Source organism: Ovis aries, chromosome 23, assembly GCF_016772045.2.
Source record: "Ovis aries strain OAR_USU_Benz2616 breed Rambouillet chromosome 23, ARS-UI_Ramb_v3.0, whole genome shotgun sequence".
NCBI classification, from domain to species: Eukaryota; Metazoa; Chordata; class Mammalia; order Artiodactyla; family Bovidae; genus Ovis; species Ovis aries.
In genome coordinates, this window is record NC_056076.1 from 57,025,723 (window position 1) to 57,043,301 (window position 17,579).

Here is a 17,579-nt window from a genome sequence, read left to right on the forward strand (position 1 = left end):
ACCCTCGGGTAGTGGCTTGTTAGATGTGAGTTTGCGTTTAACAGCCGTACGCAGATGGCTTACTGGCCGCGAGAAAAGCTTTGGCGTGAAGCAAAGCCCTTTAGACCGGGTCATGGCAGCTCGGAAGAGACACAGAGCGGCATCTCCACCGTGATTTCTCCCCCTCGCCCGCACTCTCGCCTCTCTCTCCGCACCACCCTCCCCTCCCTTCCGTCCCTCCCCTTGACGTTTGGTTCCAGCGGCCAAGGAGGAAAAAAAAAGAGGCACAGAGCCGTCAGCCAAACCTGAACCGCGCGGCCCCGCCCCCTCCGCAGCCATTGGTCGAGACGCGCAGGAGGCCCGTCCCCCCGGGGGAAGCCGCGGCCGCCGAGTGGCTGCCCGGGACGCCCATCGGACACTGCCCCGCCCCGGGCCCGGGCGGGTTAGGTTGGCCGCCCCGGCGAGCGGCAGAGCCCTTCTGGACAGCTCCCGCTCGCGCAGACGGAGGACGGCGGCGCCGGAGCGGGCTCGGACATGGCGAGGCAGCGCGGCGGGGCCCGGTGACCCTCCCGCGCCCGCTCGCCTCCCGCACGCGCGCCCCGCCCGCCCCCGCCCCGGGCGCGCCCGCCCGCAGCCCGGGGCGCACACCCGCACGCGCGCTCCCCTGCGCACTCACACACACACACACACACACACACACACGCTCTCCCGAGCCCTCCGTCGCCGCCCGCAGCTGAGCTCCGCCACGCGCGCCTCGCCAGCCCGCCGGCCGCTCCCGCCGCCGCCGCCGCCGCTCCCGGGCCCCGATGGACTGAATGAAGGCTGCCTACACCGCCTATCGATGCCTCACCAAAGACCTAGAAGGCTGCGCCATGAACCCAGAGCTGACAATGGAAAGTCTGGGCACTTTGCACGGGCCGGCCGGCGGCGGCAGTGGCGGGGGCGGCGGCGGCGGGGGCGGCGGGGGCGGCGGCGGAGGCCCGGGCCATGAGCCGGAGCTGCTGGCCAGCCCCAGCCCCCACCACGCGGGCCGCGGCGCCGCCGGCTCGCTGCGGGGCCCTCCGCCGCCGCCCCCGCCGCCGCCGCCGCCAGCGGCGCACCAGGAGCTGGGCACGGCGGCCGCGGCCGCGGCCGCGGCGGCGTCGCGCTCGGCCATGGTCACTAGCATGGCCTCGATCCTGGACGGCGGCGACTACCGGCCCGAGCTGTCCATCCCGCTCCACCACGCCATGAGCATGTCCTGCGACTCGTCCCCGCCCGGCATGGGCATGAGCAACACCTACACCACGCTGACGCCGCTGCAGCCGCTGCCGCCCATCTCCACCGTGTCGGACAAGTTCCACCACCCGCACCACCACCACCCGCACCACCACCACCACCACCACCACCAGCAGCGCCTCTCGGGCAACGTCAGCGGCAGCTTCACGCTCCTGCGCGACGAGCGCGGGCTCCCGACCATGAACAACCTCTACAGCCCCTACAAGGAGATGCCGGGCATGGGCCAGAGCCTGTCCCCGCTGGCCGCCACCCCGCTGGGCAACGGGCTGGGCGGCCTCCACAACGCGCAGCAGAGCCTGCCCAACTATGGGCCCCCAGGCCCCGACAAGATGCTCAGCCCCAACTTCGACGCGCACCACACTGCCATGCTGACCCGCGGCGACCAGCACCTGTCCCGCGGCCTGGGCACCCCGCCCGCGGCCATGATGTCGCACCTCAACGGCCTGCACCACCCGGGCCACGCTCAGTCCCACGGGCCGGTGCTGGCGCCCAGTCGCGAGAGGCCACCCTCGTCGTCTTCGGGGTCGCAGGTGGCCACCTCCGGCCAGCTGGAGGAAATCAACACCAAAGAGGTGGCCCAGCGCATCACCGCCGAGCTGAAGCGCTACAGCATCCCACAGGCGATCTTCGCGCAGAGGGTGTTGTGCCGGTCTCAGGGGACTCTCTCCGACCTGCTCCGGAACCCCAAACCGTGGAGTAAACTCAAATCTGGCAGGGAGACCTTCCGCAGGATGTGGAAGTGGCTGCAGGAGCCCGAGTTCCAGCGCATGTCCGCCTTACGCCTGGCAGGTAAGCGCAGAGGGCCGTCTGGAGTCGGGCTGCCGGCGGCTCTGGTCCCGGGTGCGGGCACTGAGCCTCCCCTCCGGTCCCCTGCCCCTCTCCCTCCACGCTTGCCATTTGTTCTCTACTTCATTCCGTCTCCGTTTCCTTGCCCTCCTCTTTTCTCTGTTCTCCCTTACTCTCTCTCTTCTCACTTCCCTGTCTCCCGAGCTTCTTGAGCGACCCCCGTCCCTGTTTTGTTCACACTCTGCTCACCGTGCCAACAACTCTGCCCTCTCTTTCGGACCTTCCCCAGTTGTGGGAGGCGCGAAGAGTGTGTGCGGTGTCCACTAGGAGCCCTCTCTTTCCCAGACTCCCGGGGACGGCGGGGTTGCCTTTATTCAGAACCCTGTGCACTTGAACTCTTGTTCAGACAATACATTGTACTTCTGCCAGCTGCCTGGTCTCCCTATATAGAGGCAATTGGTGGCGAGAGGTAGTGGGCTTTAGAGGAGGAAGAGCTCTCTCTGCTGTCTTTCTCCCCACCGTGTTGGGCAAACTTATTCGGTCACTGACAGGAAGCACAGCCTTGCCCAAGCGGAGAACCGGGGGGTTGGGGGGGGGGTGGCCGGGATACAACCGCGCTTCCGGAGCCGGTCTCCGGCCTTGACCTCGGCGCGGGGACTTTGTGATGGAAAGAGCGGGCTGGGGCCAGCGCCCGTGTCCCTGCCCACAGTGAGGTTGGGACTGCCACATTCACCGCTCTGGGAGGACAGGAGAGGGGAAACTCGGAGCGGGAAGCGTCCTGCCTTACTGGCCGGCCGCCCTTTGCCCGGCTCCCAGCGTTGGCCGCGATGTGCCGAGGTGTGGCTGGACCGTGGGGACGAGGCTGGGAGCTCGCGGAAAGAGGGTGCTGAGAAATTAAGATGCAGGTTAGTTAACGCCTCTTGGGCGCTGGGCTCCCGGCTCCACCTTTGCATTAAGCGGACGCGGATGGAGCGCTGGGCTCGGCGACGGGGAGGGCCGGCGGCCGGCGGGAGGGGACGGGTGGACGCGCCGGTTACATTGTTCTGGGGCCGGCTTGGGCTCTCTGTGCCTCCTCTAGCGGCCGAGCCGCGAGGTACAGCCCTCTATTGTTCTAGGAGAGCAGAAACCTCCCGTGTGGGCGGCGGGAGCCGAGAGAAAGGCGCAGCCCGGGCTGCGGCTGGCACCCGGGTGCGCGCTTTTGTGCCCCGGCGCGGTGTGCGTGGCGGGTGCGCGGCGCCCCCGGGGACCCTGCCACGGGCCAGGAGGGGCGAAGTGTCCAGGCGCCCCGCCGGGGAGGACGCACGGCCCCCAACTGCAGGCCGGGATTGGGCGGCTTCTTTTGGACTGAGCCACCTCTCCCGATAGTCAGATTGTCTGGGGAACAATTCGCGGTGGCGGTGATTTACATAGGGGAGCGGGAAGCCCGAAGTTCCGAGCCGCATAAAACGGGCTTCCGGAGCTAGAGCGCAAGCTTCCTCTCCGGCTCCCTGGGGCTTTCCTCGCACCAATGAGTCTGGTTTATGGGGTGCACTGTACCGACGCTGGACAGGGTTGGGGGATGTGACAGGCGGTGGGGAGGGGGCGTTTCCACTCTGACAGCCGCCGTCCGCCTTCGCTTGTTGGATTCCAGTCTCTAGTCCGTAACCACCCGCAGTGTCGATCCGAAAAGGTCATGAAAACTAGGTCCGCCACCCCCAGAGCTTCCCCAAGTCGGTGAACTCCAAATAGTTCTGCATGGATCTTGAAACCTTCTTTATCTTTCCCCTAGCTTACTCTTCATCCTCTCCTACCATTTTCTCTGATTGCTCTTGGTCCCTTGAAAAAATTAAGCAGGAAATAGTATCAGTGAAAAATGGACTGGAAACCTACTGAATTCCAAACTGTGTGGTCCCTCTTTGTCTTAGGCCCCCGAGCACGCCCTCAGTCCCTCTCCGAGAGTTCTAGCGAGGACGGGCTTCCTGAGCACAGGCAGCGGAAGAAACTTGGGGGTCGGTCTCGGGGAAGGGAGGCCAGGGTAGGGTGAAGACGGGGTGACAGCGATCTACTCCGGCTCATCTCAGAGCACTGCCGCCCCCTCATGCCTGTCCCGCAAAGGACAGAGCTTTTTTTTTTTTTTTTTTTTTAAAGCAAGCCTTCTGCCCACATTTGTCTGAAAGTGAGGTGGAAAGAAACACTTTGCTGGTCAGCCGGTCTCAAGCCTTTTTGCAATAGCGTCGAGGGGGTTAGGGAGAGTGTGGCATCCGTGGGAGACTGCAGTCCCATCACCGACCCCGGGAGAGTCCTGGGGCCAGTCCTGGGGGCTTTTCTGAGCAGGAGCCATAAAGCCCCCTCAGTGGGAGACCGAGAGCCTCCTTGGCAAGTGGAAATCTCCTGCCAGGGACCCCACTTTGCTCTAGCATTCAAATGCGTGTCTGTTTTATTACCCCAAGTTGAAAAGAGACAGGAGCTTTAGCCTTTTTATCTGGCCATTTTATCAGCAACTACAAGTGTGTCGAGTGGTTATTATTACACAGGAGTCTTTTCAGCTTGGGGTCAGTAGATCAGTCTCTCCAGACACTGATGCAGAAGCTGGGCCTGGTAAGTAGGTATTATGTGCTTAGGAGCGCTAGCGAAGGGGAGCAAATGGAGAAGAAACTCCGAGGCCTTCTCCTCCAGGAGTATCGATCCCACTCTTGCAGCGGACTCACAGGGCGGCAGAGGGTTCCGGGGGGCTTTCAGCAAACCCGGTGACTCCACAGGGCAACTCTGCCAGACCCCCGTGCTGGAACCTGGCAGAGAGCGCCTGGCCCCCATCTCACCAAGACCAGGTCTCTCTCAGTCTCACCTTAATTTCTCTATGTCCTCTTAACTTCTCTGTCTGTTCTTAATTTCCCTTTCTCGTTCTCACTTTGGGTCTTGCCAGAGGCCTAAGCAGACAGGGGTTTGAGGGAACCCTGAATTAAGAATTAAGATGTCTGGTTTTGGCCAGCGCTGGCCCCCTCTCCCGGAGGTGGGCTGCACCCCATCACAGCAGAAGGGGGCCTGGCTCTCCTCCTTTCCCACCGCTGGGGTACTGGATCCACAGCCCCAGGTAGTATTTTAAAGGGGAAGGGAGAAGACGTCGGGGAATCGCAGGTTAGATTTCAGAGAAAGGGGTTCCAAGTGCAGGCAGGACTCCTTTCATAAAGGGTGGCCACAGCGGAAACTGTCTGGGACCACACCAGGTTGGGCCTCCTTGGCGGTGTCCAGGGTTGACTCCCTCTGGACAGTTTTTATTAATCCGAGAAGAGACTTTAAGAAGGGGGGGACCAACTCCCCAATGGCTTCCAGCACAAACTCTCTCTGGCTTTGAGCCCGAGAGGGCTCTGAACCAAGCACAGACAGGAACCAGGAGAGATGGAGAGAACACAGGCAAGACAGTGGAGGGGCATCTCGTGGAGGAAAATCGAGGTCCCCATGGCGGGAGTTGGTTTCCTCCAACAGCTGGAAGACAGAGCAGAGCCCCCAGACGACCCTCGCGGCCGGTTGGCCTCCTGTGAGCTGGACTCCCCAGACGGCCGGCAGGGAACCTGTCTCCCGTCCCCACGGCGGACAGGCGCCTGGCCGGCTCTAGGCGGCCGTTCTGGAGCCAACTCTGTTCTGGCGGGGGAGAGCCCTCACCCAGCCCACCAGGATGTCTCCCGCGGTGGAGCGGCCGGGCCAGTGGGCCGGCCCAGGGATCATCCTGAAGCCACGCTGAGCCTAGGGGTGAGCCTCGGGGTGGGGACAGGGACCCATTCGCAGAGACCTTCCCTCTCCCTCGCCTGTTTTTCCTGACGGTTTTGCCGCCCTTGTCGGTACGGCACGTACCCGTTCTCTTATGCCGGCTGGTCGGGTGAATAATTGGAAAGCTCGCCTCCATCCTATCTTGGTCAAGTCCCCAGTGGCCTCGAGAACACCTTCCTAATTTGCTTTGGGGTGGGCGGGAGCGGCGGAGGGCAGTGAACCCGCGCGCGCAGCCGCGCGCCCTGGATGCCAGAGGCGGCGCCTTTATTTTCCTTCCAGGCTTTGCGCCGCGCGGGTATGTCACTTTTCTCAAACAAATGTGTATATGGAGGGAGATCGATGCTGATAATGTTTAGAAGATTAAAAGAGCATTAATGCTGGCAACGGGAACGTAAACGTGTGGACCCAGATTTCATTGATCCGGAATCCGATCCGGCGCGTTTCCAGTAAACCCGACGGGCGCCCTCTTCCCAGCAGAGCGCACGCCAGCGGCCCAGCTCCCCGGCGCTCCCGCCACGCCGCCTCCCCAGCTCCAGGAGGGCTCTCGGGTCTGGCGGCCGCCCCAGCCCGCGCTTCCTACTCCCGGTCTCGTCTGTCGCCCGGCTGCCGGCCTATGGCCCCGTCCCCGCGCTCCCCGGGCGGCAGGTGTCCCCGAAGGGGTCGCACGGGACGCGAGGCCTCTCCGTCCTTCGGCTCTTCGAAGGCCTTCGCCTCCGCCGCCCGCGTCAGATCCATCAGGGCCCAGGGCAACTTCTCTCCTCCGTCGAAACTACCCGGGAAATCTGGTCACTCCTCGTTACACAGGTACACCGAGCTGAACGTTAGAAACGAGGTCTCTAAAGCTGCCTGCGAACCTCGCAGCTTCCTGATCCGCGGATCCATCCCCATCCAGATTTGTGTCCTTAAGGAAGAACGTTCGAGTGAAACGTTCCCACTCGCAGACTTTCCCACCGATGCATTAGTTGGACAATTAAGCGAGGCCGCAGTGACAGCGGCCTAGGCGTCGCTCCTCAGTATGGTCTGCTCTGGGCTAGCTGAGTCAACGAGGGAAGAATCTCGTTTCTTATCCCACCGGGGGTAGGATGGTCAGTCTCCCGGAAACTGGAGCGATCTTCCCTTCTGGGACCCCGGACTCAGGCCTGGCCTCCTGGTAGGAAAGTTTTCTCTGAGACATCTGCCTTGATGGGGAAAAACGAAGAACTTCAAAGCTGTTCCTCGGGGACAGCCCGTCCACTCTGCCAGTCTTTCCCTTCTTGGCCCAGTGGTTGACTCTTCCAGAAGGAACACCAAGGTGGATGAAGGAAAGGGAAAGCTGAGGCAGTGGTGCAGGTGAGATCAGAACTAAAGCGCACAGATTTTTTTTTTTAATTGTAAGTTCTCCAATTTGAGAAAAATGAAAGCTTTTCCTTCAAGAGAAGGTTTCAACCTGGAAGAAAGGACTGTTTCCCTTATTCCTCCAAGAAGGAGATGAGAAGAAGGAGCAAGGAAAGGAGAGAGGACAGAAACAAATCTGGCGTTTTTCTGCCTTGAGGGGTGGCCAAGGGGAGGCAGTTATTTCTGTTCTCCCCAGAGTCGGGGCCATCTTCCCACCAGTGGGTTTCCTTAAAGAAGGGGGCTTTCAAAGGGTTCCTTGACGCCTAGCCCCTCTTCTGAAAATGGACGTGAACCACCTCAGGTGACTGGGGACAGAAAGCAAAAAGGGCTCGTGGTTTCCGCCTGGTGAGGCGGGCAGCTGGCCCCTCCCCACAAGCCCCAGGGGAAGGGCGCTCCGTTAGGGCGAGGTGAGCAGGCTTTTGGAGGGTGAACTCTTCATCTCTCTGTCACCCCCATCCTAGAATCTTCAATCCCCTCCTAGAATCCTCAAACAGGGCTGGATTCCTGGGGAAAGGTGAGGGTGGAGCGAAGGGACACTGAGCCCCCCAGGTGCTCCGTGTCTCCAGGAGGCAAGTGGGCCCACTTCTCTCTGGGTCTGCCCAGAGGTCACAGAGGACCCTGCAGGGTTTACCTCCTGGAGCTCCAGGCCGGAAACCCGGAGGCGAAAACGAGGCTGCCTCTGCCGCTGCCTCCATTCCACAACCTCACTTTAGGGCGAGCCTTAGTTTTCTGGGCTTTAGAACCTGCTTTTCTAAGGAAAGATCAGGGAAAGGGGGGTGCAGGGTTCTCACTGTTGCAGCGGCTGGTGTTGGCAAAAACTGTCTGGAGGAGAAGTGGCGTCGTGTCGGGTGTCCCTGGAGGAATGGAAACCTCAGAGGAGAAGCAGAGAGATTCCGTTTCTGGGTTCCTGCCAGAGGAAGGGAACTGAGGAGGGAATAAATAGTGATTACCGTCTGGATAAAGGGCCCTGGGGAGAAGGGTGAATGGTGAGGAGCCCGGAGCCTGAACCTTCATCTACAGACCCTGGACTGTCCTCACCCCCGGCCCGCTTGGAGGCCCCAGCTTTTCCTGACCTGGGAAAATTGCTTTTCCTGGTGGAGGGAAGCCGTTATGAGGGAGTCCAAGAAGGATCTTCATGCTGTCAGGAACAAAGCCTGTACACGTGGGCTGGGGGCCCCCCAGCACCCCGTCCATCCCCCTAATGCACATCAGTGCCTTTGGGGAAAGCTGTATGATCCCCAGGTCTCCAGGCTAAGACTCTGAGAAATGGATGCAGGTTTTTGTGGGGCAGGGGAGGAGGGGCAGGGGCTGAGCCCATCCGATGCACAGCAGGGTGCGGATGGGCCAGGCACGGGCCGTGCAGACAGGGCTAGTCTCTGTGGGGGGAGGATTCCTCCGAGCTGTGGACATTTGTTAGGAAAGCCGTCCCATGCAAACTGTCCCAGAGGGAGGGGAGGCGCTGTGTTCCGCCTTGGTGCCCCTCTCGCCATCTGAAGATCCATTACTCTTCTGTAGAAAGCAGACTTTGTTTGGGTTGGAAGCACACCTCCAATGTAATTTAATCAGCATTGGACTTTGGCTCGCATAATCAAATATACATATACTTTCTCCTGCAGGAAGAAAAATAATTTCTCTGTAACCGGCATTGACTTGAAGTCATGTCGTCTCCGGAAAGCATCCCATTTTTAAAGGGAAAGGTAAAATTGAGGGGGAAGAGAACCCACAGTTTTTCGGTGGTTTGCCTCGTAATAGCTAAGAGAGCCAGTTACCACCTGAGAAAGGATGGAAGGAACATCTAAAAACTGAAACATATGGGCTGCTCCAGTTGTAAGTATCCCACTCCAGCTTCTTCTGTGTAGTCAACCTGCCAGATCTGTGTTGGTTTGACCAGTAAGTAGGTTGACCGACTCCTAGGAATTTGGGCTTTGTGTTTGCATTGAGGCACCTTTGGAAGAATCGCTCCATTGCTCCGTTTCTGTCTGTTTTCTTTGGAGAGACCATGGGCAGTAGCCGAAGGATCCCAGTGGGCAGCAAGCCCACCCCGCCCCCAGGGCTTGGAGCATCCCCCAGAACAAGCCTGGATGCCCCACCCCCCAGAGCGAAGCTCTGGGCTGTACCCAAGTTGGGTCTGTTAGGGAATCTGTTGTAAACACAGATCCATTGATTTGCATTTGTCAGAGAGTAAAGTTAAACCAGTGAAAAGAGAAGCCCTTACCCTTTTATGCAGGGCCAGGGAAACCTTTCATATTGATCCTATTGATCCAACCTTTCCCTTTAAGGAAACCACATAGTTAAAGACCCTCGTTCAATAGATTTACCCTTCTCGCTTGTGATATTCCTTTAAGTGTCCTCATCTAGGCTAGCTGGGCATTAAGCCCACACTCCAAGCCAAACAGAAATGGAAAGGGGGTGGGAGGAGAGGAGTCAGGAGGCAGAATTGTGGGAAGTGAAACTGAATCATACTGAAAGGCATAATGTCTCGGTTGGGGATGCTTTACTCATCCTTCTGAGATGACACGCAGGGATAAGAACAAAATAGATGGGTTTAACACGTCTCCTCTCCCTTCCCTTCCCTTCCCTCCCCTCCTCTCTCCCTCTTAAAACAAAATCTGTTTAGGTGCTAGACTAACATCACAGGAACATCACTTTCTACTGTGAAATTATTTCAATCAAGCAGCTAGCTTGCTTCATTAAAACTGGTTCCCTTAAAGGCAGTAAATCTTTCACAGAAATTCTTTTGGTTCATTTGTAGCAGATTGGGAATAAAATTTGTCCCCAGATATGCAATGTTTTGGACTCCGTATCTGAGCATGAGCACTGAAGTCACTTTCGAAGAGAGGGGTTGAAGTTGTGTCTTTTGATGGAAGAGGGTAGAAACCAGACCAGGAGTAAGGAACCACTTTTTCTTCTAGAGCAGTGTAGATGGAACAGGAATTGCTAAGTATTGCTTGGTACCCCTCATGTTTACAGAGATGAAAATGAAAGTCCCCTTTGTTTCCAGAACTGTGGGCATGATCTGTTTTATTTCTTCCTTGACCCTTTTTGTTCTGTAAACAACATCCATTTGTAATTTTTTTTTCTCAACATGTTCCATGCGGTGTACATAATTGGCTCTCTCTTGGGTTGAGTTCAGACATTCATGTTTGTTTTATGTGATTGAAAAATATTAATGATTCCTTAGGTGAGCTAATGTATTTATCTGCTGAGTGAGTTCAAAGGGCAGAGTTCAGCTATGGTTCAGGTTAATTGAACAGGAAGCTGTGAGCTCTCCAGCCTGTGTTGAACAAGGGACCAGTTCCTTAAAATATCACACTCAGCAAACACACAGTTTCACTGTCTTCATCCTGGAGTCTGATGTAAGAGGCTCAGATCAACTTGGATTGCTTGTTTAAAAACCCAAAGCAAAAGCACAGCAACGGCAACAAACCCCGCCCCCTACCCCAAGTCCCCCTTAGGGAAGAAGAGTTTTCTCATTGGCTAATTGCTTTATTGGTAGCACTGACCTGCAGAGCAGCTGCAGCGGCCTGGATGAAGGCTCAGGCCTCAGAATAATGCGCTCCATTAGAACAGGGCAAGGCATTTTTTGTTTACTCAATTGGAGCTCCCTGCAAAGTGCCATTAACCCCGGCCCAGCCGCGTGTGTGTCGCAAAAGCCAAAGGTCACGCCAGTCAGGCTGTAGGCACAGCCAGCTCTGCCCTGCTGGGAGGGAGGACGTGTCCTTGCTGGCATGGCCCTCTGCAAGCTCGGTCCAGCCCTGTGGGCCCCTCCAGGGCCCTGACCAGAACAAGCACTTGCACAACTTGTTTGCATTTCCCAATTGCTGAATCATGTTACTGATGATTACACAGTTTTGATCTGAGACCCATGAAACACACACGGAAGGGAAAAAAAATCCTCCCGCTGACCTTGTCTCTCGTATTTATGTTCCCTTCCTCATTGTGTGTTACAGTAAATAGAATTGTGCAAACGGTGCTTTTTAGCAGGAATGTAGTCTGGATAAGTGCTTGGATCAAGAAGACAGAGCTCCAAACCTGGGCGGAGGAGGGGGTGGTTTAGCAGAAAGGTTTGAGGTGGAGCCGGGAGCACAGTCAAGGCTTCTACCAAGAGCACCTTGAGCTAGAGCGCCACCTGCCGGGAGTCTCCTAACTGCAGTAAGCCTTGCGCCCCTAAGGACCACGCTCTGTCCTTCACTTTGTTCCTAGTGTCTGTGTCTCCATTCTCCACCCTCCCGACCACTACCCATATTTTCCTAGGAATTTCTTAGGGGGCTTTCTCCTGGTCCCTTGGAACTCTAACCTCTGCCTGTTCTAATAGGTTGCTAAGGAGAAATCGGCAGTTTTGCTGTGATGGGTAAAGTGATTCGCCCACCCTGCACATTTAAGTAATAGTCTCCTGCTTAGTTGGATAGTGCTTGGGAGGAGAAGAGGGGCAGAGAAAGCAAAAATAAAATATATATATATATATATATATATATATATATATATATATCTGGGAGAGAAGAGGAATGTTATGTGTGTCAGAGAAATGGCTCAGTTAGTTGATGGTGCCAGTGAGCACTGTGCCAACTATAAGGTGCTCTGCAAAGGCAAAATATTGTACCAGGGAGAGGTGGGTGAGAGAGAATCAGTGTGTGCAGAGGGGGCATCAGGAAAGACATGCCAGGTCAGTGAGCCAGAGGTGGGCTCTGGGAAGTCTCCTGGGAAGAGAAGAAGTGAACCAGCCATTTTGCAGTTGCAAAGAAGTAAGCCACCGAGCTACACCTGGAACCAGACTGGGGTGCTGGCTGAGGCTCTGTGGGCAGCAGCTGTTTCCAGGCTCACCTCCCCTTGATCCGGGCCCGCCACCCCTGACAGCAGAGCGCCGGTGGGTGGGTTGCCGCCTGTACGCCCCAGGCTCAGACTTCAGCACCACGAACAGCGCCGCAGAGCGCCCCAAGAGCCAGCGTGCGCCCACGCTGAGCAGAGCAAACTTACATCTCAGCCCAGAGAAGGGGCACGGGTCCTCTGCAGGGTTAGGTCCGGGTGGGGCCCTCTCTGATCAGCAGCTCCAGCTCTCTGATCTGGGAGCCCGAGTCTGAACAAGGCCTCCGATTGTCCTCTCTCGCCCGAGGCTTCGGTTCTCTGTGTGAGGTCAGCAGTAATGAAGGGAGAGAGGTGATGGCCTGATGATCAAAGATGCTGAAGGTCCCCTTCCTTTCGGAGAGGAAGAGCGTTACCTCTGTGTGTTGGGGGGGGCGCGGGGGTGGGGTCGGGAAGGGGAAAATTGAACTGGCTTCTGCAGGCACTGACTGCTATTTTCAACATGGTATTTCAGATTTAGAGTTGCCTTTCAAGGCTTGTGGTCTGGTTGCCCCATATACAAATGGACAAAAATGGACTTCCCCTACCACGTGATTTTTGCAAACACAGTCATCATTGTATTAACCAAGATTCTCACATCATGTCAGCAGTCATGTTGCCAGGCTGCCTCTAGTGAGGCAGGTTGGAGTTCTTGAGATTATTCCTCGATGGGGCAGTATTTAAGAGGGACCTCTCCACCACTTCGTGGGCTGGGGGTGGTGTCTCTTCCTCATGGCCCTGGCCACAGTGAGAGCTGGCATTAGGCACTGGCCCCTGCCTCCAGCCGTTTTCAGTCAGTTGCTCTGCTTTATTTGCATCTTTTAGTCCAGAGAAAGGAGGCAGGTGGGTCCTTTTGGTCTGTGATTAGGCACGACCCTGTCTCTTTAGATTTCTAGTAAAATGGCCCTTGACTTCCCAAAGCTAATGAAAATGTAAAACTTTTGCCCCATATCAGGAAACTTTAGTTCAAGCCTAATTTATTGCTAAAGTGGTTCTCGGGGAGGTGGAGCATAGGAACAGACAAGTGTATCCCCTTTAAAAGAAAGTCAGGGGTATGATAAATGAGATTTTCTTCCCTGTGACAATTCATCTTTAAATTCCAAGTGACTTGGATGAAAGGAAGAAAATCCACCCCAAGCAAAACAAACCTGGTAGAGCATTCACTCTCAGTGTTGGGAAAAAAATCATTTTCTGTGTCTGAGATTTTGCTCTGTAAATGGGCAGGAACACATTTGAATTAGATCTAAGAGCTGGTTTTAAATCTCCTTGATAAACACTGATTAAAGCAGTTTCTTCAGGTCATATGGTCTTCAAATTTGCAGACATGCGTTTCCTAGTAGTTGTTGGGTTACACTATCAAAACCTTTTCCAGTAAAACTTGGATTTGACAGTCAGGAAGGTCATTTTTCTTAGTCTGTTTTATATGCATCACTGCATCTTATTAAAATCAGTCTGTCCACTCCACCAGGGCTTATACTAAATGCATTTCCTTTCTAGTGAACTCAATGTGGTTTTTAAAAGATATTCTATTTTGATAAGACTATGGTGTAAACAGGACCTCTCCTGTAGTCTTCTTTGACTCCAAATACTTTTTAAAAAAGTAAAAGAACTTTTTGCCTTTCTGAAAGAGTGATAGATATACAAATCTAAAGGAATTTTTTTTAAAAATCTTGGATTCAGATGCCTCCTAACATATATCAGAATTTATATCAGCTCATGTTCAAGGCATGAAAGTGAATTCTTTAGTCCACTCTTGATGTTTAACCCTTCTGATCCCTTATTTCCATTCTTCTGAAAAGGAAGAGACATTCTTCCTTTTGAAAGCCAATTCCTCACTACTGAGCCATAAAAAGGAACGCATCTGAGTCCGTTGTAATGAGGTGGATGAACCTAGAGCCTATTAGACAGGCTGAAGTGAGTCAGAGAAAAATAAATAGCGTATATTAGCACCTGTGTATGGAGTCTGGAAGGATGGCACTGATGGGTGTATTTACACAGCAGCCGTGGAGACACAGACATAGAGAAGAGGCTTATGGACACAGAGGAGGAGGGCGAGGGGGAGACGCATGGCGAGAGCAGCGTGGATGCGTGTGCACCGGCGTGTGTAAACAGACAGCCAGGGGGAATTTGCTGTGTGACTCAGGGAGCTCACATGGGGCCTCTGGAGTAACCTAGAGGGGTGGGAATGGGCAGGCAGTGAGAGGTTCAGGAGGGAGGGGTGGTATGTATACCTGGGGTTAATTCATGTTGATGCATGACAGAAATCAAACCAATATTGTAAACCAATCATCAATCAATTAAAAAAAATTTTTTAAAGACCAAAAAAGGAAAAAAACCCCACTTCCTCTGATTCATCGTGCTTCTCGGGTCTACAGTATTCTTCTGCTTCTCTGTATATTGATTCTATTAGTTTTTGAGAGTTTGATATTGAAACTCCCAACTAAAAATCTTAATATTATCTACTTAAAAAATAATTGGAACATATATTAGAACTATATATAACTTCTTCCTGTCTCTTCTAAGTCTCCTGTGAATGTGTTGCCCTAGTTTCATAATTTAAAAAGTGAAGAGGAAAACAAGGAAATCCATTCCTTCCCCTCATTCTGGGCCCCCGCCTCTCTTGCCTTCTCAGGACCCGAGCCCTTCCTGTGCTTAGAACCTCTTCCTCATTAGCTTTGTTTATTTACCTTTAATTGAAGGATAGTCGGTCCAGTGTTGGTTTGGTCTCTGCCAGACATCAGCATGAATCAGCCACAGGCTTACCTGTGGCCCTCCCTCCTGCACCTGCCCCGCCTCCCTCCCCACCCGGCCCGGCCCCTCCGGGCTGTTACAAAGCCAGGTGAGCTCGCTGAGCGGGAGTCCCCTGCTGCCTGCTCTGCATATGGCCAGGTGTGCCTGTCTTCCCACATCCCACCCTCTCCTTCCTCCCTGCCCCCCACCTCATTAGCTTTTCCCCCATCCAAATTCTTGTGCTCCAAACTCTCCTATCTTTTTCTTTAACGCTCCTCTGAGCCCTGTTCTGACTCGGGCTCTTCCCTCCCTTCGCTTCTGGGAAGAGCTGCTATAACTCAGCGTGTGCTTCTGACTTGCCCTTCAGTCCTAGCCCTTTGCTGTCTTGTTCTGGCCACTCCTGTTTACTAAACCCGCTCTTAGCAGTGTCGCTGTTGAGGTCTTTGCAGCTAAGCCCAGCGTCTGCGTCTCAGTTCTCACCTGGCCTCTCCGTGGCCTGTGCAGCTCTCCTGGCCGCTCTGCCCCTGACTTCTGGAACACTACTCTCTTCCTTTCCTTTTCGGAATTCCGGCTCCTCCTTCCCAGTCTCCATTGTGGACTCTGCCCGTCATTCAGGCCTAGGCTGTTTTATTTTCACTCAACATACTCACCCCTGAAGACTGCATCCATTAGGCTGTCTTCTCTCCTCGCTGAGGACTTCTAGGTCTCTTTCCAGCCCTGATATCTTCCCTGAGTTGCAGGTCTCTATTTCCTTTTGCATCTGGACATCTTTGCCTGAGTGTCCTCAAACTCAGTCTATCTCAAAGGAAACTCATTTTTCTTAACCCCTGCCCCTCATCACCAAATATGAGTCTCTGTTTCAGTAGCATCATCTTGTACACAGAATCTCAAGCCAGAAACCAGGAAGTTAACGCAAAATTCTTTCCTTTCCCCCCAGGTAGCCATACTGGCCATGTTGATCTTACCTCCTAAATATCTGCCTCCATCCCTCACTGCTGCCCTCTCTGGTGGTGGTGGTTCCATCACTGAGTTAGGTCTTTGAGACCCCATGGGCTGCAGCACATCAGCCTTCCCTGTTCACTATCTCCTGGAGTTTGCTCAGATTCATGTCCATTGAGTCTGTGATGCCATCTAAACATCTCATCCTCTGCCACCTGCTTCTCCTCTTGCCCTTAATCTTTCCCAGCATCAGGGTCTTTTCCGACAAGTCAGCTCTTCACATCAGGTGGGTGAAATATTGGAGCTTCAGCGTCAGTCATTGTTGGAGGCATCACCGATTTCAACAACCTCTAAGATAGTCTCTTCACCTCCAGTCTTACCTTCTCCTGTCCATTTTCCAGCCTTAAGCCAGAGTGGTTTTTCTGGAACCCACATCTGACCACAGTATGCCGCTGTTTAAGACTCTTTGTTAGCTCCCTTTGCCCATTGGTGAAGGTCCAGATTCCTGAACAGGATAGACTGACCCCTGCCCACCCCCAGTCTCATCTCCCTTCAACTCAGCCATTCACTCTGTGCCCCAGACACACCAGGCCTTTCCTTTAGCCTAGAACACTTCTTCCCTCACTCAACTAACCTCAGCTCAACTTCACGTCTTGGTGGCTTAAAGGTCCTTGGCTCTAGGAAGTTTCCTCTGGTCTCCTAAGTTGAGATCTCCTGGGACCACCCTTCCCGTTTCGCATAGAACACAGATAGTTGTGACCTGCTTACTTGTCACTGGCCTCCCCCTCCCTAGATTGTAAGTTCTACGAGACCAAAGATTGGATATAGCATATGGCAGGCAGCTAGTAAACACCTGTGAATAAATTAATGAAGGCCTTTATATGATGCTGTTTCTGCCCATTTTACCCTCCCAAGTTAGTACATGGCATTTGAAAAAGAGTCATCAGTATTGGTACATTGTTTGGACATCAGTATTGGTACATTGGTATCAAGTTCTCATTAATGACATTTTCCTCCTAAGCTCAGTTACTATAGGTATGTATGAGTTTTAAAGGGAATCTGAAAGTGGGGTTAAATCCTATCGAAAGTTTCAGACTAGCGCCACCGAGGGGAGGGATGTGAAATACTGATCACTAAGCACTATACTGGGGACCCATGTTACCGGTTGGCTAGTCTGCCAAGGTAACCTGCTGAAACCAGGTGGTTCTTGCCGCCCTGCCCACATACTGCCCTCTTCAACACATCCGTGTCTCCGCACCCTCTCTTCCTCCTTCCTGGCATGTTATATCTCATCTGTTCCTCTCCAAACCTTCCCTGTCCTTCCTGGCCACCTCGGGTCCTCCAACTCCAAATGTTCATTACAAACTCCAGCCCATTGTTTTTTTTTTTCCCGTTTCCTCAACTCTGGTTGCAGTCATCTCTTCCAAACTACAAAGCAGCTTCTCAGCTGGAGTCTTATAGCACTCTCTATATCTCTCTGTATCCCTTCCCTATGGCTCTGGAGGGGAGAAGCCACTTCGCCTGTGTGTCCCACAGGTGCTGGCCCATGGTAGCACACACGGTAGTCATTTCTTTTCAAATGAGTCATTTTGATGCATTCCTGCCTGTTTTTATGGATTCTCCTAATTTCAGGCACTCAGTTGGGGAGTGGGGAAAATTGGTTTTATATGTCTGCCTATATCCGGCATTCTTTTCTAGCCTCTGCTCTTTGAAAAGGAGTATTCTTTTTTGTTACTATTTTGATCCTTGAAATACTTGCTTACATAATTAAAAATAGATTCCTATGTAGAGGAAACAGTGCTCACGATGTCTTGTAAATAACAAAGGTGGTTCTGCTTCCACACAAAGCTGAAAATGTTACCCATTTGAGAATATTTGAGCCTGCAAACACATCAGCAAATCAGAAGGAC

General features: G+C 54.1%; 1 protein-coding gene across 1 annotated transcript in view; it reads left to right on the forward strand.

The window, feature by feature from the left end:
* Nucleotides 1-600: 600 nt before the first annotated feature.
* Nucleotides 601-17,579, forward strand: part of ONECUT2 (one cut homeobox 2) — a 58,388-nt gene continuing 41,409 nt past the window's right edge. The window contains exon 1 of the mRNA XM_004020671.6: nucleotides 601-2,046. Coding sequence (XP_004020720.4) covers nucleotides 795-2,046 — 1,252 coding nt within the window. The 5' untranslated portion in view covers nucleotides 601-794. The remainder of the gene's footprint in view (nucleotides 2,047-17,579) is intronic.